This window comes from Erinaceus europaeus, chromosome 6 (genome assembly GCF_950295315.1).
Source record: "Erinaceus europaeus chromosome 6, mEriEur2.1, whole genome shotgun sequence".
NCBI lineage: Eukaryota > Metazoa > Chordata > Mammalia > Eulipotyphla > Erinaceidae > Erinaceus > Erinaceus europaeus.
Window position 1 is genome coordinate 46,245,540 of NC_080167.1, and position 24,507 is coordinate 46,270,046.

General features: G+C 45.1%; 1 protein-coding gene across 8 annotated transcripts in view; it reads right to left on the reverse strand.

Moving 5' to 3' along the window:
• The window catches only part of SFMBT2 (Scm like with four mbt domains 2), a 123,942-nt gene that overhangs the window by 81,732 nt on the left and 17,703 nt on the right, over nucleotides 1-24,507 (reverse strand). For all 8 annotated transcript variants that reach the window (XM_060192130.1, XM_060192128.1, XM_060192126.1 and 5 more), the window contains exons 2-4: nucleotides 23,746-23,894; nucleotides 20,795-20,889; nucleotides 18,747-18,987 (exon numbers count right to left, since the gene is read on the reverse strand). In XM_060192130.1, coding sequence (XP_060048113.1) covers nucleotides 18,747-18,987; nucleotides 20,795-20,889; nucleotides 23,746-23,842 — 433 coding nt within the window. In that variant the 5' untranslated portion in view covers nucleotides 23,843-23,894. The remainder of the gene's footprint in view (nucleotides 1-18,746; nucleotides 18,988-20,794; nucleotides 20,890-23,745; nucleotides 23,895-24,507) is intronic.

Here is a 24,507-nt window from a genome sequence, read left to right on the forward strand (position 1 = left end):
GAACACTTTGGATTATTTTGTCTGTGCTCATCCTTTTTCCTCATTTTCTGTTGTTGGTTTATACTTTTTTTTTTTTTGCCTCCAACTTCAAGCTTGTGAAGTGTCCCCTCTGTAGGTGAGGAGCTCTTACCCAGATCCTTGAGCAAGTCGTTGCACTGAGTATATGTACGCTCAACACACAGTATGAAGTGCAAGGACCCGCGCAATGATCTCTGTTCAATCTGCTGGCTCCCCCTGAGAGCAGAGGGAGGGGAGGTCGCTTCATAAGCAGTGAAGCAGGTCTGCAGGTGTCTATCTTTCACTCCCCGTTATCTTCTCATCCCCTCTCAATTTATCTCTGTCTTATGCAATAAAATAAACAAACAACAACAACAAAACACGACCACCAGGAGCAGTGGATTTATAGTGCAGGCACCAAGCCCCAGCAATAATCCTGGAGGCAAAAAAATATATATATATATATCTCCACACACGCACACACACACACACACGCACGCACGCACGCACGCGCATATGCTTAATCGGGTATGTCACCACCTGCCCCACCTTTTTTCCCCCTCCTTTCCTATTAATGTAATGGGTTCTCTGAAGGAAGAAGAGATAAGTAAGAGCTGTATCCACTGCCAGACATACAAGAGGACCAGAGCCTCCCAACACAAGGGCAGGCAGCATCCTTTGACTCAACAGAAGTTAATTCTTAACACCGGCTTTGTTCAAGAGACACCAGTGGACCCTGAATTATAAATGGAAGCACTTACGCTTCCTCTTAAGAAGAAAAGACTATAGAGTTATTTCCCTGGGAGATCTTTAAAGAAAAGATGCTACATCAATTTTTCATGTCGAGTCAAATTAACCTATTACTACAATTGAGCCCAGACCATAGAATGAAGAATGGGACTGAGGGGCCCCTGTCATGTGGAATGGTGACATCACACACTACTGGGGCTCAAACATGTTCCTCAGAGCATCCTGTCTCTTCAATAATACATACAACCTAGATAAAGGCGTATCTTGTGAAAAATGTCAGAAAATCTATTCCCCACCCTCTTTCTATACCTTAGGCTCTATCATGTATACATTGTAGAAGAATAAGAAAGCTATCAGGGGAGGGAATGGGATACGGAGTTCTGGTGTTAGGAATTGTGTGGAGTTGTACCCCTCTTATTCTATGGTTTCTGACAGTGTTTCCTTTTTATAAATAAAAATTTTTAAAAAGATGCTTAGAAGTTTCCATTCTACCTTTTTGGAATTTTTCAGTTGTAAAAATATGCTTAAGTGAAAGAAGTAAATAACTGAACTTAGAATAACAACCATCCGCCATATAATAGGTCATTTTAAAAATATATACAGCAAATATTTTTAAAAAACTGAAAAAAAATAAGAGCCAACAAGAGCATCTGTGAATTGCTGATGAAAGGTTCAGGAGACAGTTCAGCATTGAAGAGCTGACCTTGAATGCCAGAGGTCCTAGAAGCCGCTAGTTTGATCCCTGGCACCACCTCCAGAGCTAAGCAATGCTCTGGCTCTCACGCAGTCTTTCTCTCCTCCACCCTCTCTCTTTCTTGAATTAAAATAAATGGATCTTTACCATAAAAGACTGTCGAGAACACATGCCAGAGAAAGTTGCATTGGTTGAAATGGGAAAAAAATAATCTGTGGTTTGATTTAAATATTTGCTATTTATGGCATAATCATAAAAAGCCATGGGCTGCACTCATGTTACGTCCTCAAGACAAAAAGCCTTTTTGCTGCTTTATAGTCTGCACACTGCTTGGTCCCCTCTGTTTTGGGACTGAGGACAGGAAAGTTTGTTTTTGTTGCAAAAAGCTAATTTTCAGATCAGATATAACCTTAAATGGTGACTGGTTTGCTGGGAAGTTGTAAGGGCCAACTGAGGAAATAAACATAAGCTCTCTTAGCAGTGGTAACCAATATGGTGACATCAGTGTTTGATGTCCCCAGCAAGGACAACCTATACAAATTAAAACTAAAGGAAAGGAAGTGAAGTAGGAAGCTAGACAGAAAAAGAGAGAGAAGGAAGGGGAAATGATCTCCAGGAACAGTAGATCTGTAGTGCAGGAACTGAATTCCAATGATAAATTTGCTTGTAAAAGTAAAAATAAAATAAAATAAAATGCCCAAAATTTCTTAGCACTAGAAGCCACTGGGTTTTTGTTTGTTTGTTTTTAAACCACAATAATAAAAACTGGTGATGACATCCTCAGTTGTTTCAATGACAATCTTATTACTCTGCACTGTAGCTTTTAGTGCCTTGAAGAACATACTCTAAAACCATCAGAAATTAAAGACCTTATTATTGTTCTCAGGTTAGAGGTTTTCATCTAGTAAAAAAGGAATTCCTCTTGTTCCTGCACATCTTCTTCAGTTCTTCTCTAGCTGCCAATATCTGACCTTGACACACATTCCTGTTAATAATTGAAACATTTTCCTGCTGTGAAAGAAAACCCTTCCAAAAGAGTTGGTCACTTTTATTCTCTCTACTAGAGAGAAAAAAAAAAAAAAGAAGAAGAAGAAGAAAACACTGCAGAGAAATTCTACAGACTGAACTGACTTATCAAAAAGATGCAAGACTCCAGAGTCAATGGAGTAAGACAACTGCTTGCTAGAGAGTTTATTTCCATAGGGGTCTGTCTTTTCACATATTTATTGCTTTTTATAAAGTGAATTTCTTGGTTACTGCTAATCACTTCTATTCAACTTTTCCATGGTTGCCCCCACCCACTTAGGTATATGCTTGAAAAAAGGATAAAGGAAATAAACTTGCATAAAAACTGTATTAATACTCCCTTTGTAATGTTAGTATTGCGGTAATATATATACTTTAGGAAAGGAGTCAGCATAGTTTGGCCGTAGTCTATGAAAGCTAATCTTCAGAGGAACATGGCTGGACCACAGTGCCATGTATGTGGTCAGCTATACCTCTGGATGATCTGGGAGGAAGTTTTGGGATGAGGTTTAATCTTGAATCTACAGACTTTGAGAAAAGTCCACTGAACTCCTTAATGTGTGTGTGTGTGTGTGTGGGGGGGTCATTAAATGAGTTTAAGGCCTAAATAAAACAAAAGACTTGCTTCCCTAAAGCAAGAGGGAAGCTAATGAAATCAACAGAACTAAGTCAATGGAGAGAAAGGTTGGAAAGAAAGATATTTCAGTGTTAAGCACAGGATTTGCATGCTTAAGGTTCTGGGTTCGATCTCCAGCACCACATGTACTAGAGTTGACTGGCTCTGCTGTTTCTTTCCTTTTCTCATAAAGACAAAAAATAAGAAGGGGCACCTGGTTGAAAGCACACATTCTATGCACAGGATCCCGGTTCAAACTCCCCCTCCCCACCTGCAGGTGGGAAGCTTCACAAGTGGTGAAACACTGCTATAGGTGTCGGTCTCTGTTTCTCTTCCTCTCTGTCTTCCCCTAACCAATCAATTTTTCTCTGTCTTGTCAAATAAAGATTAAAAATAAATTTAAAAAACTAAGAGAATAAGAAGACAAGACACAAGCACAGGGAGCTAGCACTTGCAAAAGATGCATCTGCCCAAGGCCAAGACACCACATGGGAGTACCAAATCATCAGGAGAAACTCTGGTGTGTCTCCCTCTCTATCTCTCTATCTGATAGGAGCAGTGAAATTGAATATGTGTGGAGGACCGCAACAAGGCAGGACTAGAATGACTTCAGGAACCCATCAAACCACTGGTGAGTGCAAACACATGTGGCTCATGGACAGGGAGGAGCCTAAGGAAAGATTGAGCAGCTGGTAACAGTCCGGCAATTTACCAGTTGAGGCACCACCTCTAGGGTGTTTCACCAACAAAAATACTGCTGAAAGGAGGAGAGGACTCCCCTAAGACTCACCAAATGTAACTTTGAGTCTCCAGTCTCCTCAGAGGCTGGAGCAGCAGTGGGGGAAGCCCTGTGCTGACATCTGGGAACAGAGAACTGACCAGGAAACTCAGGGGAAAAGCTACACCTTGGTGGCCTGGCAGTGGGGCTGTATAGTGGGAGACCTTCCACATTGTTCTCCTGATGATAACATGGTGAGTAATTGCCTTAGAACCTACAGACTATAAAGGGGACTTGTTTAGAAACTCACAGGGCCCAGCAGTGCTGCCCGGCTTGGCAGAGAAGCTGAATTGAGCCCGGAGCTTTGGATCCTTGGGGTGTGAGAGTGTCTTTGAATAACCACTGTGCTATCTCTCCCCCACCCTGCTTTATCTTTTGGTCAGGAGTGAGGGATTAAGCTAAGAAGCCTACTTATAGTTTAAAAGCCCTCAGGCTCCCATAACCTACAGGGAAGAAAAAGCACAAAAGAGGCTTTAATAGGCACTGTGCTCCAACTCAGGGATTGAAATAATATTGAAACAACTGTTAATTTCCACAACTGTGAACTCTTTAAGTACCATACTTAGACACAAGTCAATCCATGCAAGAGTGATCAGTAATTGAAAAGTAGTGAGAGAGGGACCTCACAACATACTATATTAGAATGGTTAAACCAACAAAAGAAATATTGGAGAAATGAACCAGGATAAGAGTCCAGCTTGTTGTTAAAATTCGTAGGCTCCAGCCGGCCGGACTAGCTTCACGGGCGGGTAACAGAGACATGGAGACAACGGCTGGGCAGGGAAGCTGTATTTCTTTATTCAGGAACAACGATTCATAAACTAAACCAAACTAATCACCAAACAGAACTCTGCTGTCTCTTTGCGGCGGCGCAAGCACTCTCTCTTACTCTGCAACTCAGGAACTCTGGAACTCAGGAACCCTCTCGCAAGCACTCTCTCCAACTCTCGAACTCTCCAACTGTCTAACTCTCTCTCTCTCTGGAACTCAGGAACTCTTCAACTCTGGAACTCTGAAACTCTTCAACTGTGGAACTCTCTCTTACTCTGTAACTCTGAAACTCTGGAACTCTCGAACTCAGGAACCCTCTGTCGGGGTTCCTTGGGGCGGGGCCAAGCGGGCCCGCGAAATTAACTGGACTGATCCAATTCTCTTGGCGGGGGAGGGCTAGAACAAACCAATGTAAAGCATACGACACCAGCTAAACGCCCCCAAAGGTTGAACCACAAAATAATGAGGTCAACATGCAAATTCTTGTTAAGCAAATAGTCACAGAAGTGAGTAAAGAGTTTGAAAGAATTGTCATCAGAAATGCAGAAACAACAAATGAGACTCTGGAAGAAAACACTAATTATCTCAAGGTTATTAGAGAGCTGAAAGCTGAAATAGCTGAGCTAAGAACACAACTAGCTGAACAAGCTAAAACAGTATCAGAACAGGACAACAAAATAGATTAACTACAGAAAACAGTAGAGGGGAGAGAGAATAGATTAAATGAGGCTGAAGACAGAATAAGCAAGATCGAGGACGAATTAGAGACAACTAAAAAATAAGTAAGAGGTCTCAATAAGAGGTTAAGAGATACTAAAAACAACAACAGAGACCTATGGGATGACTTCAAAAAATATATATATGTTTTAATATATGCATTATTGGCTTACCAGAGGAAGAAAGAGAGGAAGAAAGCATTCTTCAGGACATAATAGCTGAGAACTTCTCTAGTCTAGACAACATCAAAGACATAAAGGTTCAAAAAGCCCAGAGGGCCCCAAATAGAATTAGCCCAACTTAAACACACCAAGACACATCATATTTAGAATGGAAAGGAATAAGGATAAAGAAAGAATCCTGAAGGCTGTAAGAGAAAAACAAAGAGTCACCTACAGAGAAAAACCCATAAGATTAGCAGCAGACTTCTCCACACAAACACTACAGGCCAGAAGAGAATGGCAAGATATCTACTGAGTGCTCAAAGAGAAAGGCTTTCAACCAAGACTACTGTATCCTAGACTGTCATTTAGACTAGATGGAGGCATAAAAACCTTCTAAGACAAACAACAGTTGAAAGAGTCAATTCTATCACCAAGCCTGCCCTGAAAGGAGTTCTAGAAAACCTCCTATAAACCGTCAGACCACCATAAATATGTCATCTATCAGAACACTCTAAAAATCTACAAGAAAAGCATTAAAATATCTTCAATCTTTGATATCAGTAAATATCAATTATATTCGCCTGAATTCACCTATTAAAAGGCAGAGTAGGAAGATGGATCAGAAAATACAATCCAACAGTATGCTGTCTATAGGAAACCCACCTAACTCAACAAGACAAACACAGACTCAAAGTGAAAGGATGGAAACTATCATACAAGCCAATAGCCCACAAAAAAGGGCAGAAATAGCTATTCTCATATCTGACATGACAGACTTTAAAATAAATAAAATTTAAAAATATAGGGATGAGCAGGCAATTCTTATCTGCAGACTGGCTGTTCCTCCACTCACAGGGAGGGCACAGAGAATGAGACAAACAGCCCAAAGGGTGTTCCTACACACAGCTTCTCCAGATGCTCCTCTCCAAGGATAAGTTCCCTAGGGGCTCCGCATGTGTGCTTTTAATTAACAATGTGACAACTTTTATTATAGGACTATTCATGTATGGAGCAAATTAATGCTCTCTCCTTTCAAAGAGGGGAAGTTAAAGAGTGCTGAAGCAAGGGGCTGGATGGTGGTGCACCTGGTTAAATGCGCCTGCTACCATGTGCAAGGACTCAGGTTCAAGGACCCAGGTTCAAATCCTGGTCTCACCTGCAAGGGACAGGCTTCACAAATGGTGAAGCAGGTCTGCAAGTATCTACCTTTCTTTCTCCCTCTATCTCCCCCTGCCCCTCAATTTCTCTCTGTCCCATCAAATGAAATAGAAATTAAAAAATAAATGACTTCTCATTAATTCCCAGCATCTCAGTGGCCCTGTATTGAATTTGGAGAGCTAGTCATCGCACTCACTTAATGGAATACTGCTGGATGATATAAGGTGATGTCAAGGATTTGTCTCCAAATGATACAAACTGGGGATGCAGTGAAAGTGTTGCTTCAGCCACAGTGGGCTGGAAAAGAATCGAGCCTTTTCATACTTTCCTTGTGACATCTTTCCAGAATGACACGGTGATTCTGAAACAATTTTTGGTAACAAAATGAGTAGTAGTACATATAACTGTCCCTAAGGATCTCTTTCCCCTTCCTTCCTTCCTTTCATAAAAAAAGGAGTGGGTGGGATGGGCAGTAGTGCACTGGGTAAGTGCACATAGTGTGGAGTACAAGAACTGGCACAAGGATCCTGGTTCAAGCCCCCGGCTCCCACCTGCAGAGGAGTTGCTTTGCAAGCAGGGAAGCAGGTGTCTATCTTTCTGCCCCCCACCAGCCTTCCCCTCCTCTCTCAATTTCTCTCTGTCCTATCCAACAACAGTAGCAACAACAATAACAATGGAAAAAAAGAAGGCCACCAGGAGTAGGGCAGGCACTGAGCCCCAGCAATAACCCTGGAAGCAAAAAAAAAAAAAAAAAAAACTATTTCCCTTCAGCCTTTGCAGCTAGATGCAGCCAGGAGTAAGTTCAGGTACATGGATGGAAGAGGAGTGGCCAGCCCAGAGCTTCTTCTTGTTGGAAATGTGGAGGGGAGCCAAGTGTGTGCCGCAGAAAACACACAGCAAAATGCAGACACGTGGTGCCTACAGAACTGAAGGGGACAGAGGGCTGCTGTCCCCAGCACTCACATAGGACGGGTGTGAGAAAAAGTGATACTCCTGGCAATGTGGGCAACAATACTTAGGGTCTTCTGCAACAGCTGACACTGTACCCACAGGCTTAGTACTGCAGCCAAGGCCCTCTATAACTCAACTGGTAGACCAACGCCTCTACCAGAGTGATGCTCTGGCTTCTCTCCTTCCCCCACTTCCGCCCTGTCTGTGTGTGTGTCTCTCTCTCCCCCTCTCCCTACCTCCTTCATGGGAAACTCTCTCTGTCATATGTGATAATATAGAATAAAAAGAAACTCAGGCAGGGATGTGCAAACAGGCAGGGATGGTTATGCAAACAGACTTTCATGCCTGAGGCTCCGAGGTTCCAGGTTCAATCTCCCGCACCATCATAAGCCAGAACTGAAAATAAAATGAAATAAAATGAATAAATAAAAATTTAAACCCCCGGAAAAAGAAAAAACACTGAAGGAAAAAAAAATTAGAAAGAGGATCCAGGAAAGGTAAAGCGAAATCCGGAAAGAATAACAGGCTCAGGAGTCGGGCGGGTAGCAGGTTAAGCGCAGGTGGCGCAAAGCACAAGGACCGGCATAAGGATCCAGGTTTGAGCCGCCGGCTCCCCACCTGCAGGGGAGTCGCTTCACAAGCGGTGAAGCAGGTCTGCAGGAGGTCTCTCTCTCTCTCTGTCTTCCCCTCCTCTTGCCATTTCTCTCTGTCTTATCCAACAACAACGACAACATCAATAATAACAACTACAACAATAAAACAAGAGCAACAAAAGGGAATATTTTTTTAAACAAAGAAAGAAAAACAAGCTAAAAAATAAGCAATATCCAGATCTCTCTCCTTAAAAAACTGCTCAAAAGTCTTTACAAAAATGCAACATGTATTCAGAGTCTGCCCCAAAATGTGAGCTTTCTTTTTATAGTAGAAAAATGAGTTACACTGGGAAATGAAGCAGGCAAGCATTTCCAAGAAATTCAACTTAATCTAAATATACAGCACTTAAATATTTAAAGGGCCGCTGCCAGCTATGCTAACAGGATTTTTAATGGCTGTTTATTTGCTGGTTCATTCTGTGGACATCCTGCCTGCATAGATGTTTCGCAGCAACAGCCTGCCCCCAAGGCCACTCAAGCACACAAACACAGTGGCAAGAACCACTAACAAGACTTACACATCTAAAACCTACACACATTAGCAATCTACAATTAATTTTAATGGGCTAACGGACGGTGGCTCCAATGTATAGATGAAGTATGTAAAAAGCACTGCTTTCTTCATCTCACAAAACAAATCTGCAGGCAGATAGGACTGCAGATGACACTCATCAAGGCAGATGAACCAGCCCCAATCTCAATGCAACAGTCAAATATTCATAGCAGACAGTCCGTCTTTAAATCAGTGCGATTTTTCTCTCGAATTTTTGTTTTTTGCTTTGGGGTATGTGAGTGTGATGGGAGGGGGGTGAGTTGTGACTGGGGGGAAATGGTTTGTCTTGTGGTGGTCTCAAAAGCTATTCATCATATAATTTCCTAACAAGTGAGCTGAACAAATGGCAATGGCTTGCTTGTCTAGAGTAGCGAAAGGATTACAGATGATGTCAACTTGTTTCAATAATCCACAGTGGGCTTTGGGGGTCAATTAGTCACCCCTGTATAAGTAAGTCATTACAGGCTTTTTGAAAAGTTTAATCAATTCTGCTTAAAGTTTCTGTCAATTGATCAGAATAATTGTGAACTCTTTAAAATCCTAACCCTCTTCCATCCTGTCACACTGCCCTGATTAAATCTCATGTACAAAAGTCCTATTGTTGGCTACTATGAATTCTTGGTATGTACCTAGGAACGTTTTAAAAGAGGAATAGCAGCTAGGGAAATAGTAAATGGAAGAGCACTGGACTTGCCTGCCTGAGGCTTCTGGTTCAGTCCTCGGAGGCTCACGTACCAGAGTGGTGCTTTCTCACTTCTCTCTCATATGAAAAGATCGCATGTGAAATAAATAAATCTTTTTAAAAATAAATAACTAGTGGGGCCAGGCCGTGGCACGTCATGCTGAGCACTTACATCACCATGCACTGGGACCCAGGTTCAAGTCTCCAGTCCCTACTTGTAGGGAGGAAGCTTCATACATGGTAAAGCAGTGCTATTAGTTTCTCTCTTTCTCTCTCTGTCTCCCACTCCCTACTCAATCTCTCTCTGTCTGGTCAAATGAAAGGGGGGGAGAAAAAAGGATAAAATGACCCCTGGGAGTGGTGGATTAGTTGTGCTGGCACTGAGCCCCAACAATAACCCTGGTGGCAATGACAATTTTTTTTTTAAATAATAAATAAATAACTAGACCATCACTTAAGACCAAAAGTTAATTATAAAATGAGTTAAAGGGGGCCAGGCAGAGGTGCACATAGTTAAGCGCACATAGTACCATGCACATGGATACTCGCAAGGATCTGGGTTCGAGCCCCCGGTTCCCCACCTGCAGGGGGGGATGCTACACTAGCAGTGAAGCAGGTCTGCAGGTGTCTTTCTCCCTCTCTATCTCCCCTCCCCTTGTAATTTCTCTCTGTCCTATCAAATAATTAATTAATTAATTAAATTAAAAGGGCTGCCAGGAGCAGTGAGTCATACTGCTGACACTAAGCCCCAGCTATAACCCTGGAGAAAAAAAAAAAAAAAAGGATTTCCCTCCTCTCTCAATTTCTCTCTGTCCTATCCAACAACAGCAGCTATAACAACAATGACAGTGACAACTACAGCAAGGGCAACAAAACAGGAGAAATAGCCTCCAGGAGCAGTGGATTTGCTGCCACTGAGCCCCAGTGATAACCCTGGAGGCAAAAAGAAAGAAGAAAAGAAGAGAGAAAGAGGGAAAAATTGGTTAAAGACATGAAACTAAAATTCATAGAAGAAAACACTGGTGAAACATAATAGGACCTTAACATCAAAGATATATTCAGAATATACCTCAAATAGACTTCCTAGCTTTTTCCAAAATGGAGACCCCAAATCTCATCTGCTATATTCTTACCTTTAGATTCCTGATTATTAAACAATTTGTTCTGCTTTATATCTTAATGCTTTTCAACCACCAAGTTGCAAATGCTACCATGATGCCAACCTGACTTCCTTGGGTAGATGACCTCACCAATGTGTCCTGGAACCACACTTCTCAAGAGCCCTACTCCACTAGGGAAAGATAGAAACAGTCTAGGAGTATGGATTGACCTGCCAATGCCCATCACCAGCAGAGAAGCAATTACAGAACAAGACCACCCACTTTCTACACCTCATAATGATCCTGGGTCCATACTCCCAGAGGGATACAGAATAGGGAACCCTCCAATGGAGGGGATGGGATACCGAATGCTTGTGGTAGGAACTGTATGGAATTGTACCCATCTTGACCCACAATCTTGTGAGTCATTATTAAATCAATTAAAAAAAAAGATGTATTCAGAGACTCAACCCTGTGAGCAAGAGAAACTAACACAATGTTAAATAAATGGGCCTATGTCAAATACTTTTTCACATGGAAAGAAAATTCTAAAGAGTAAAACAGCAACCCAGTAATTGGGAGAAGATACTTCTAATATCACAATCTGACAAGGGATTAATCTCAAACACCTGTGTGATGCTCTAATGGTGGACAGGCGTCATTACATATGTGTCTAAACCCACAGAGCGTCCAGTACAGTGTGACCTTCATGCCAACCGTGGATGCTGGGTGGCATGTCCCGGAGGCCCACTGGCTGTAACAGGTGATGGGGATACTGACAGAGAGGGCAAAGGTGTCCGGAGATACAGCATTCCCTCTCAATTCTGCTATGAATCTATTACTACTCTAAAAACTGAAGCGGTTTGTTTGTTAAAGCACTAAATCCAGTCTGGGTCTCTGACTCTGCAGAGTCTGGGACTCTGAATTTATGTGGAGCTTCTGTTAAGCCGATGCCCACCTGCTTGTGCCACCCTGAGAAGAGAGCTCTGTAGGACTCAGGGGATAAGCAAAAAGAACCTCGAGCGTGGAGGGGTCAGGCTGGCTGGCCTGGCGGGCAGCGTGAGAGAGTTAACATCAGGTAGTGAGTTTGACTCCAGCCTTGGGTGCATGTGTGCTGCTGAGGGTGGGGAGGGGTTAGACAGGAAACCAAAGAGAACCGCAGATCAAGCACAGAGGAAGCACAGACTTAACTGACGGGCAACCAACCTGATGCTGGTTTAAGGCAAGAACTTGGCCTGATGACAATGTTACATTACCATGCACAGGGACCTGGGTTCAAACCACACTCCCCACCTGCAGAGGGAAAGTTTCATGAGCAGTGATGCAGTGTTACAGATGGGCATCAGCTCAACTAGAAGCTCCACATAAATGCAGAATCCCAGGCTCTCAATTTCTTTGTCCTATCAAAGAAAAAGAAAAATAAGTGGAAAAATGTCTACTGGGAGTGGTGAGTTTGTCATGTGGACACCAAGACCCAGAGATAACACTGGTGGAAAGGAAAGCAGGGAGGGAGGGAGGGAGGGAGGGAAGAAGGAAGGAAGGAAGGAAGGAAGGAAGGAAGGAAGGAAGGAAGGAAGGAAGGAAGGAAGGAAGGAAGGAAGGAAATAAAGAAGAAAAGAAGAATGGAAGGAATCTTTAGAAACAAACGTAAAAAAGAGCACACACTCTAATTAACAGCTGTCACACAGAACAAGGCCCCATGTTTTGTATCGTCTGTTTTCAAGAGATGTTTTTAAGTCAAACTGTTAAGCAAAGAGATGGCATGAATGGTATGCAGATTATTTCAAAATATAGTAGATTGGTGTAGATTAAAACCTACACATACATTCATGCACACACACACAGGCTAACGCACTCATACACCAAGCCTACAAGTCCACTCTGGTCTACACCAAGTGATTACATAGTCACTGCATTGGATCAAGTGGGGCTCAAAACCCATGGGCAGGGTGGGGTGGGGCAGGGCGGGGTGTGGTGTGGTGTGGTATTTATGCCACCAGGGTTATCAGTGGTGCCAGTACTATGAATCCACTGCACCTAGAGGCCACTGTTTTCTGTTTTTCTTTCTACTGTAACTGATAGAACAGAGAGAAATTAAGAGGTATGGGGAAGATAGTGACAGAGAAAGAGCTACGTGCAGACCTGCTTCACTTCTTGTGAAGTGTCATCCCTACAGGTAGGGAGCAGAAGCTTGAACCTAGCTTCTTGCTCATGGTAACATGTGCATCAGCCAGGCATGCAACAGCCCAACCCCACATCTATTACTTTTAATTAAAGGGGTCACAGAAAGACTACAGAAAAAAGCTAACTATCCCCCTCCCTGACATTCCTTCTTTTTTACACCATTATCAAAAAGGGCTTTACCAAGAGGACATTAATTCACGCTTTGTCACCAAGGTTCCAACTTTATCTGTATATTCATATCAGCCAAATGCCTCCTCCCTTTTCCTGTAACAAAGTTTTTTTTTTATTTTCCTTTACATTAAATGATAAAATATTTGCTGAATCTCTGTGTTTCACCCCCACTTCAAGAGGCAGGCTGGGGTTACCAGTGTTCTTTGAGGCTACAGCATCTATACTTAACTTCCCAGCTGAGAGATAAATAGAACTCGAGCTATGATTCAAAGGGCTGGCCATGGCAACAACGTGGTAATTGGAATCTCACTGCATTTCTGTACAGTGATGATGTATTTGAACATAACTTTGAGTCCTGCGTACAGACCAACACTGGGCTCTGTTTTATAATCTTCCCTGAGACAAACAGCATTTCCCAAAAATGTAGGGCCATGTTCAGGAGCCTTCTCCAGCAGAAGGCCAGGTTCACATGTCCTCCTAACACTTCATGAGTCAACATCTGTCTTCAAATAAGTGGCATATTAATTAACTCCAGTCCTTCTGATTCAACTCAACATAGTCAATAGACTCGCTCTGGCAAAGACTGCAGAGTTTGCAATTCAAATGGCAGGCAGTTTAATAATGGGGAGAATAAGAATTAGTGGCAAGGTGCCAAAGGCACCATCACTTCCAAGATGCTTATAGCCACAGTAGAAGGCACACTTGAACATCACCGTGTGTGTGTGTGTGTGTGTGTGTGTGTGTGTGTGTGTTGGTGGTGGTGGGGTCCCAATGCAGATGGGGGTCTTCATACACTTATCCGCAGCCCCACAGGCACCTACACTCCAAGGCGACCGAAGCTCAAACACTCCAGAGCAGTGCTGTCACTATTCAATCAGGGACAGTGACAATTGCCACAGCTTCAACGATTTCTTTACATCATCACCATAAACCAAGATCCCTTTGCACACGCTGAGGAACAGCTCAGGCCTTACTGATTCACTGGCCCAAGAGGTTTCAGTTTGCTCCTCTGATAAGCGCGTGTTCTTGGCACTTCCGAACATGAAAGATCAGGGGCAATTAGCCGATGGCGGCTCTGCACACTCAGTCCTCGGTCCTGCCCTAAGTCTCCACTGTGAGTCTGTCCCCATCATGATGAGGCCATCACCATGGACAGTCCCACCCTCCCTCTCTAAAAACTAATAATAATCATGAAGACTGATTATCGGGGCCAGGCAGCAGCGCACCCAATTAAGTGTACATAGTACTATGTGCAAGGAACCGAGCAAGGATCAGGGTTCAAGCCCCCATTCCCTGCAGCAGGGAAGCTTCATGAACGGTGAAGTAGGCCTGCAGGTGTCTCTCTGTCTCTCTCCCTCTTCTCTCAACTTCTCTCTGTCCTATACAATAAAATGGAAAAGGGGGTGGGGTGATAGCATAATGGTTATTCAAAGAAACTCTCCTGCCTGAGGCTACATAGTCCATTTCAATCCCCTGCACCACCATAAACCAGAGCTGAGCAGTGCTCTGATACATACATACATACACATAAATACACACATACATACATGCATACATACATGCATATAAGAAAAAGAAAATAAAAAAGGGAAAAACTGGTCACCAGGAGCAGTAGATTTGTACATAGGGCTAGCTAGCACTGAGCCCCAATGATAACCCTGGAGGAAAAATAAAATAAAAAATAAAGACTGAATACATGGGCCAGGGAGGTAGCACAGCAGCTTCACACATGGACGAGACCCTGGTTTATCCAGAGCTGTGTGAAAAAATAATAATGAGGGGGCCAGGCAGTGGTACACTGGGTTAAGTGCACATAGTACTAAGTGCAAGTACCTGCACAATGATCTCTGTTCCTAGCCCCCGGCTCCCCACCTGATGAGGGGTCACTTCACAAGTGAAGCCGGTCAGCAGGTGTCTATCTTTCTCTCTCCCTCTCTCCCTCTCTGTTTTCCCCTCCCCTTTCAATCTCTCTGTCCTATCCAAAAAATAAAAATAACGGCCATAGGAGCAGTGGATTCGTAGTGGCAGGCACCAAGCTCCAGAAATAACCCAGGAGGCAAAAAAAAAAAAAAGATAATAATGAAAGTTCTCTGTTCTACTGCTTTCATGCTTTCTACTTCTTTTCATTCCCTTTCTCCCTTCCTTCCTTCTTTCCTTCCTTCCTTCCTTCCTTCCTTTCTTAACAGCACTGCTCAACTCTGATTTATGGTGTTACCTGAGACTGAATCTGAGACCTTAAAGCTTCAGGTGTGAGAGCATTATGCTGTCTCCCCCACCTTCAGCCTTGACTTCAGAAGATACAAGGCTGTTTCGGACAAACACAAAAGGTCGGAAGCTCTGGAGTCCTGCCACCAGACTAATCAGGAAATAATCTCTTCCTTCCCCCATTAACAGGCAAGCTGACCTGAGGCTAGATGGTAGATCACTGAGCAGGGCTGGCGCTTTGTCACGCACACAGTACCCAGGTACAAACGCTGACACCCTGCATTTGGGGAAGGCCCAAATCTTGCTTTTCCTCCCACCCCACTTCTTTCGGGGGAAAAAAAAATTGTTGCCACCAGGACTGTTATTGCTGGAGCTCTGTACCTGCAGGATCAATCCACCACTACTGGAAGTCACTTTTTTTAATAGACATAGAGAGTAACAGGGAGGGAAGGGAGACATAAAGTGAGAAACACCTGTAGCACTGTTTTGCCACTTGTGGTGCTCCCCTCCTGCAAGTGGGGACCAGGGGCTTGAACCTGGGTCCTTGCACATGGAAACATGTACACTTTACCAGGTGAGCCACTGACCAGACTCTGAATTTTTTAATTTTTTATTATCTTTATTTATTTAGTGAATAAAGACAGCCAGAAATTGAGAGGAAGAGAACAGACAGAGAAGCACAGCGACAGAGAGACACCTGCAACACTGATTCACCTCTCATGAAGCTTTCCCCATGGGGACCGTGGGCTTGAACCTGGGTCCGTGAGCATTGTAACACATGCGCTCAACCAGGTGCAACACCACCACCTGGCCCCAGACCCTGACTTTTTTTTTTTTTTTTTGCCTCTAGGGTTATCACTGAGGCTCAGTGCCTGCACTACGTATCCACTGCCCCTAGGGGCTATTTTTTCCCATTTTTGTCGTCCTTGTTGTTGTTACAGTTGTTTTTGTTGGATGGGGCAGAGAGAAATCAAAAGAGGAGGGAAAGACAGAGAGGGGAGAGAAAGACACCTGCAGGCGTGCTTCACCGCTTGTGAAGCAACCCCCCTGCGAGTGGGGAGCAGGGTGCTCAAACCGGGATCCTTGCATCAGTCCTTGCGCTTCCAGCCATGTGTGCTTAACCCACTGCGCTACCGCCTGGCCTGGCCCCAGACCCTGACTTTTTAAGTCCACCCTGGAATAGTGAAATTGTGTTAAGTAGGGCGCTGGCATCACTCTCCCTTCTACTTGGGGGGGGGGGGTGGTTGGGGTGGCAGGGGAAGTCTCCAAACTTCTATCCCTTGCTTAGTGCAAAGCCCCTCTCCTGCGAGAAACTGTCATCCACAGACTGATTCAACAGCCCTTCTACAGATCTCTCCCTTGGGGATTGATCTCTCCAAGTCCCCTGGGTCCCATGCGGGTCTTCACTGAGTCCAATTCTAGCCATGGCAGTGGGGCTGAGCGGTGGCACACCCAGCGGAACACACATGTTACAAGATGTAAGGACTCAGGTTCAAGCCCCCAGTGAGCTGTAAAGCAATACTGCAAGTGACCTTCTCTATCTCTTTTTTCCTTCTTGATTTCTCTGTCTCTATCCAAGAAGTAAATAAATAAAAATGATTTAAAAAAAAATTCTTACATGGCAGGTACCCTAGTACCCAGAAGCTCTCAGTCACTCTCCTTCCCAGTGCTTCCCCATCCACAGAAGCGTTACCACCTGAACAGGAACAGAGATGCTTCTAGGCTCCATCACCTCCAAGGCTCCCCAGACTCGAACCCCTGCCTGCCTGCCTGCCTGCCTGCCTGCCTGCCTATGTCCTTGGTTTGTGATCCTAGGAGCTAGTGGTTCTTTAAAGATTCTAAAGAAAGTTCTTTAGAGGTTATGCATTGGAACTTCCTCATTTCCAAGACAGAGAAAAACTGAGAGGGACTCAGGAGTGCAGCAACAGTAACTGCAGAAGCCAGAGGACACTGACCTCCTAGCTCATGCTCCTGCTCACATTCCACAGCGCCTTTCAAGTGTGAACCCAACACTAATCAGCCCAGTTTGCATGCAGAATTTACGATGCCACTAAACAGAGAACCTCACAGACAAGAGTCCTAGCTCAAAAACAGACCCTCTGACCACCACCACCACCCCCTACCCAGAATGGCAGCCCTGCCCACAGCAATCAATAAAGCCCACAGCCCCCACAAGCTGCTGTTTCCTGACTTTGTTCTCGTGCTAGAGATTTCCAAGCTCTATTGATTACCCACTAAATTTTTGTTCAGTTCTTTGGCACAACCACTCAAGAAATCCTTGGGCTAGCATCACTTGCTATTGTCTGCAGGGACTTCGATCTCACCCGTCACATTACTGGGCTCCCCGCCTGCCAGGCTGTCCCATTATTCATTCCCAAAGTGTCACTTTAAGTGTGTCTGTGCTTGGCCTAATGGCATGAGACAAGGGAATACAAATTTGATGGTGTCTCTAAAGCAGCGAGTGCTGGCATATTTTTCACCCAAATTTGACAGATGGGGTGATTAATAAACTAGGCTCCTTCCACAAGCTACAGCATAGCTTTTATTTTTATTATTGTCTTTTAATCAAATGAACCCATTAGCTCTTGGGGTATTAAAATGCAGTGCCCTGGAACTTTGCTCTGAAACTGTCTGCTACAGGATCAAAATCAAAGGGAAAGCCTTGCATGGCCCTTCCAAGAACTCTTGGCCACGGCAGACAGCAGCTTGAACATTCAGTGAGTCTTCTGTGTGAGCAGGTGAGGGTGCAAAAAGGCAAGTGTTCTTGCTGCACCCCTTCTCAGTGCCCTTGGAACTGCCCCTCAGGAATCTGGACACCCCTAAGTAAAGATGCCCCTGGCACAGCTAGGGGATCTGTGTGCAGAAAGGGTGGGGAGTCTCCCCAATCTAATCACAGCTGCAGGCTCCCAATATTCTAGCAGGGTAATTCATCCACAAAGACTGGCTTACTTATAACGAACCGGCAATCTTAGGAAATTAAGTAACTGTATATGCTAGCCTATGCTCTTCCCTGAGCGTCCTCCCAGCCATGGGCCTTCATCTCTGACCTCAGTGTATTGGGGTCCTTCTCAGGGGAACACTGGCCAGGCTTTCTTTCTGACTCCTGGCTGGTTCTGCATAAGCAAATATTAGACAGGTACAAGCTCTACCCCTAACGCTTTGGCAGTGACCCAGCTGAAACTATGCAAAAGCAATTTTCATTTATTCACTTACTTTGACCCTTTTTATGAAGATTGTGAGTACAGCAGAGTTATCAATAGCTATAAGCACAATGTACGTTAGATGTTGCAAACACCCCCACCATGAGCGCACACGCACACACACACTTCCCAGAGGAGCACCACTTCAGATGCTTTCAGATAGCTGCCCTGCCATCGCCTAAAAGGCAAGGTTGGCCCAACCACTAGGCTCAACTTTCACACCTGTATACACCCGGCTCCCCAGGCTCACATGCCCCCCTTCAAGTTAATGGGTCCCCAGAAGCAAGCCTGACAGCACTAGGTGGCCTTGCTCCCACAGCCGGGTTGCCCTGGACAGTCCTGAGGGCCTGCATTTGGCCAGGATGAAAGAGCTCACCATCCGGGGGCATCAGGGCCTTGTTGTTCTGCGTGCACCACCCCACAGGGTGCAGGTCGGCGATCACCACGTCACACCAGAAGTCTGCACGCCGGTCCTCCCCGTAGCCACAGTAGCGCAGGAGCAGCAGCTGCCCACACGTGGTAATGACTGTGGCCACCCAGTAGGTGTCGGGGTTGCTCTTGTTGGCCACCTCCAGCTTCATCCCCGGCTGGAAGTTGCTCTGGATGCTGATCTCGACCTGCAGGAACCAGAACCACAGAAAGGACATCACTGAACTAGACACGTGCATTCAAAAGACACAACCCTTGAATTAAAAAAGTATTTCTGGAGTCGGATGGGGCAGGTGAGGTATTAGAATTACACCCATAGAGTGCTGACTTTGATCTCTGGAATCATGTGTTCTAGTGTGAGACTCCAGGTTTCTCTCTCTCATAAATAAATAAATAAATAAATAAATATTTTGATTTTTTTAAATTTGATACACCAGAGATAAATTGAGAGAGGAGGAGGAAGAAATAGAGGAGAGAGAAAGAGAGACACCTGAAGCCCTGCTTCACCACTTGTGAAGCTTTTCCCCACTGCAAGTGGGAACTGGTGTCTTGAACCCAAGTCCTTGTGCATGGTAATTTGTGCACTCAACCGGCTGTGCCACAACTCAGCCCTGTAGAGAGATTTAAAAAAAAAAAAAAAAAAAAGATATTTCTGGGACCTAAGAGATAGAATTTATAGGGGAGGTCCTGTGCATGGTGACCTTGAAGTAAGTGTCATGAGACCAAAGGAAACCTAGAGCCGTGGTGTCTCCCTCTCTGTCTGAATGAAAAAGCCGCACAGAGGTAACATCATGCACACAGGATGCCCCAATTCTACAAAAAGAAATACCAACAATGGTATTTCTGCTGCCCTGCTGATACAGACATGTCGTTTTTTTAATTGATTCATGGATATTGCACCATCCCTATATTCTTGGGATGAATCCTACTTGATCTTAAAAAATTAGTCTCTTTATATATTGTTGGATTCAATTTGCCAAGATTGTATTGAGGCTCAGTCTATCTTTGTTCATCAGGGATCTAGGTCTAGTTTGCTTTCCTGGTCGAGTCTTTTCCTGCTTTGGAAATAAGAGTGGCGTTAGCCTTGTAGGATATGTTTGGGAGTATTCTTCCTGCCCACCGCCTGGCCTCACACACACACCCAAAATCAATCTTTTGGAAGCGTCTGAGGAGGACAGCTGTTCATTCTTCTATGAAAGTTTTATAGGACTCAAGAGTATAACCATCTGGACTGGGCTTCTCTTCTTAGGAAGACTTCGGTTCACCACTTCAGTTTCTGCACTTGTGATTGGCCTGTTCAGTTCTCTCTGCTTCCTCTTGTGACAGGCTTATGTGTTCATCTCATACAGGTTGTCCAACTGGTTTGTAAAGAGCAGCTTGTAGTATCTGGGGTGATACTTTCTACCTCTGTATCATCACTTGTCATTTCCCCCTCTCTAGTTTCTTTGTCTCTAAGTAGAGATATCTGTCTGCACACAGATGTAAAACTTTCAGGTGTTCTTTCAAACTGAAAAAAGACTGATTTGAACCACCCCACTGCATGCACAGACACAGACACACACACACACACACACACACACACACACACACACTTCCCAAAGAGGCACCACTTCAGATGCCTTCAGATGGCTCCCTGCCATCACCTAAAAGAGCACATCCCACATGACACCTCCTGGCTGAGTTTGCTGGATTTTCATCACCTTACCTGTCTCAGCCATGAGCCCCTGGGTGGTAAAGTCCACAGGGTTGAGCTGGACATTTTAGGTAAAAAGCAAGGTTGAAAACACAAAATGCAGCACCCACCCTACCCCAGCCCAGCCCTGCTTTGCTGGGAAAGTCCATTATACAAGCAAGTAGCCGTACAAGTGAACTCCTGCCCCTCGGTCTCAGCTGAGTTCCTGTCCTGCTCACCTCCCTCCCCCGCCCTCCACAGGTGGGCATCTGCCCGATGACTCCTTGCCACCCCTGCAGGCAGAACAGAGAAAAGCCACATACGTGTCTGAAGGAGGTGTGGGGTGCCGCACTGGCACCCATCTCTTCCAGGTACTCTCCCCAGCTGAAGCCAATTTCTTCCATGCTTGACCCTTCCTCTGTGACAAGACACAAAAAAGAACAGCCCAGTCAAAGGCAAGACAGAGTGTCCCAGTGTGTCAGACCTGCCACTCGGCCTCAGAGTCCTCACGTGGCTCGAAATACCCCGACAAAAGCAAGGGCCAAGTTAAGGCCCAGAGGCCAGGGGGTGGCGCACCCAGTTAAGCACACATATTACCAAGTGCAAAGGCCTGGGTTCATGCTACTGCTCCCCACCTGCAGGATGTCTGCTTCAGGAGTGGAGAAGCAGATCTGCAAGTGTCTATTTTTCTCTTAGTTTTTCTATCTCCCTGTCCTCTCTCAACTTCTCTCTGTCCAGTAAAAATTAGAAGGAAAAAAAAAGAAAAAGGTCACCACGAGTGGTGAATTCATAGTGCCAGCACCAAGGCCCAGTAATCTCTCTGGCGGCAATAAAAAATAAATAAATAAATAAATAAATAAATAAATAAAGGCCCAGACTCGGTCATTTGGCTGTGCCTGCTGCCTGGAAGGAGGGTCACTCACAGCAGAGGGGACTAGCTGAGTGCCCAGCTTCAGCAGAGGCTCAGCCCACTCCCTAAAGCTCTTTACTCTTCACACAGCTAGAAAATAATTAGCTCCCAGAGGCTGAGTGGTGGTACACCTGGTTGAACAGATATGCTCCAATGTGCAAGGACCCAGGTTCAAGCCACCAGCACCCAAGTGCAGGGGGTGGGGGTGGGGTTTTAAGAGCAGTGAAGCAGTGCTGCAGGTTTCTTTCTTATACCCTCTCCCCCTCATCACTTGTCTCTATTCTAAGTAAGATATAAAATAAGGGCCTGGGTGGTGGCACTCCTGCTTGAGCACACATTATGTGTGTAAAGACACAGGTTCAAGCCCCTCAGTCCCCATCTATAGAGAGGAAGCTTCACAAGTAGTGAAATTATGCTGGAGGTGTCTCTCCCCCCCCATTTATCTTCCCCTTCCCTCTCAATTTCTGTTTCGAGAGACAGTCTGGGAGTATGGACCAACCTATCAATGCCCATCTTCAGTAGGGAAGCAATTAATAGAAGCCAGACCTCCCACCTTCTGCACCCCATAATGATCCTTCCCTACTCCCAGAGGGATAAAGAATAGGAAAGCTATCAAGGCGGGGGATTGGATATGGAGTTCTGGGGATGAGAACTGTGTGGAATTGTACCCCTCTTATCCTATGGTCTAGTCAATATTTCTTGTCAATAAATAAAAATTTGGATGCATTGGATCGACCTTCCCGTGGTGCATCCCGTGAGTACCCATTCATTGGGGAAACTGACGATCCTTCCTAGCCGACTGAATCCACATGGATCCCAGTCACTTTCAAAGCCAGCAACAAGCAGCTCCTGACAGCTTTCAAGCTGTTGGTCCTGCTCTTCGAGTCCTCCAACTTAATGTTGAGGGGCTGTCCTTCGCCAAACACGTTATCTTCGCCCACCCTGTTAAGCACTTGACGTCTCGTCATCCAATCTGGTCTCCTGCGCCTGCACTGAACTTCTCTGTTCCAGACTCTTGGAATCAGAGTTGGCAGTCAGCTGAGGTGAGGAATGGTCACCTTGTCACAGACCCCTGCAAGCGTCAACCCGGCTTTGGCCTAGCACGTTATGATTGGGCCCTCCTCAATCGCTATCGAACAGGCCATGGCCAGTGCGCCGCTATGTTCCATCGCTGGGGAGCCAGAGACGACCCGAACTGCCCCTGCGGCTACAGACAGACTATGACCCACATAGTCAACGACTGCCACCTCTCCAGATTCAAAGGAGGTCTCGAAACTTTACATCAGGTTCAACCTGACGCTGTTGACTGGCTGCGGAAGAAGGGCAAACGCTAGAAGAAGAAGTAAAAATCAAAAATAATATATAAAAATTCTCGAGGTCAAGTGATAGCACACCTGGTTGAGCGCACATGTTACAAAGCACAAAGGCCCAGGTTTGAGCCCTTAGTCCCCACCTGCAGGGGGAAAGCTTTGCAAGTGGTGAAGCAGGGCTACAGGTATCTCTCTGTCTCTCTCCCTCTCTATCACCCCCTTCCCTCTCAATTTCTGGCTGTCTCTATTCAATAAACAAATAAAGATTTAAAAAAAAAATATATATATATATATCTGTTTCTATCCAAAATATTTTTACTATAAAAAAGAAAATGTAAAAAGAAAGAAGAAAGAAAAAGAAAAAGAAAATATATATAAAATAAAAATCTGTCTCCACCACACATTTTAGAGGGGTGTGTGCTGGGGCCTCTCATCTGAGCAGTTTCACCACTGAAGGCTGACTTTTTCAATAGAGAAGAGAAGCAAACACCACAGCACCAAAGCTTCCCCCAGTGCTGCAATGCTCACAAGAGGTACACTGGAGGCTTGAACCCAAGTCAGGTGCACAGAAGGCAGGTGCTCTACCCAGTGAGGTATCTCCAACACACCTGAACCCATTACAGACTAAGCTTCTGTTCTCTTCTGGAATATAACAGTGTAGTTGCTTTTGTGTTATTCATTCAAGTCAACCTAGAGATGACATGTGACCAGTGTGACCCCCACCACTGAGTCATTCAGAACACTGCTCAAGAAAGCTGTTCCTCTGTGTGTTCTAAAACAACTGCAGCTGGAGGCTGGGTGGCTGTGTGCCTGGCTGAGTGCACACAGTGCCATGTGCAAGGACCCAGCCCACACTGCCTAAGACAGCAATGATGATTTCAAAATAAACTCTGCCAAACGCTGACTTATAGAAGACAAGATAGATAGAAGACAAGTCCTGGGGGCAGGAAGGAGCAACTTCCAGCAATCGCCCTACTGTCCCTGACCCTTCTGGAGGTGGGGGACATTGGTGATTGATTCACAAAGCCCAGCAGTTCCAGAAATCCAAACCAACCTGAGTCAGGGTCTCCACCGCTCCTGGCTGAGCGTGGCTGCCTCTCCACAGGCACGCAGGGGCCCTGCACACCGGACACAGGCAGGCGAGTCTCCATGCTGGTGGGCAAGAGTCTTTTCAAGCCCTAATTCATCCTGTGGGAGGATCACCTAAGGAAGGAACAGAAATTCAGAGCACTTCAGTAATGGGTGCATGTTCTTAAACCCAGCAGAAGTAGCTGTATCCCCTACCCTACCTAGCGCATGGGATGCAATGTGACACTGACATCCAGAAATGGCAAAGTCAGAGGGGGCACGTCCACATGCTGTCAACAGGAAGGTGGCACACAGCAGAGCCATCATCCGCTGTCACCCTGTCACCCACCAGGAAGAGGGGCTCAGAACCATGCTAAAGTCCCTAATATGTCTGGTACTAATCACCCAAGTATGTCTTATGCCCTTCTCCTGGCTTAAAGCAACCAGGCCCCTTCACCCTCTCCTACACACACACTTCAGAGGACCAGCAGGCCTAGCTAAAGTACCACAAACACTATGCTTTTCGACTAGTTAAGTCTCTTTCTGTGACTGCAGGGGTACTGTCACCTGCTTTCTACTGTGACTGAGGGAAAGAGGTGAAATCCCAGCTTCTTCCCCAGAATCCATAACCCAGCTCCACTGTGTCTCCACTTGTGAAATACCCAACACAGCCTCACTGAGGACCAGCCTCGGTGGTTCTGTGGTGGAGTGTGGCTTAGTGGAGTTTTTAATCACCCCTTAACTCAGT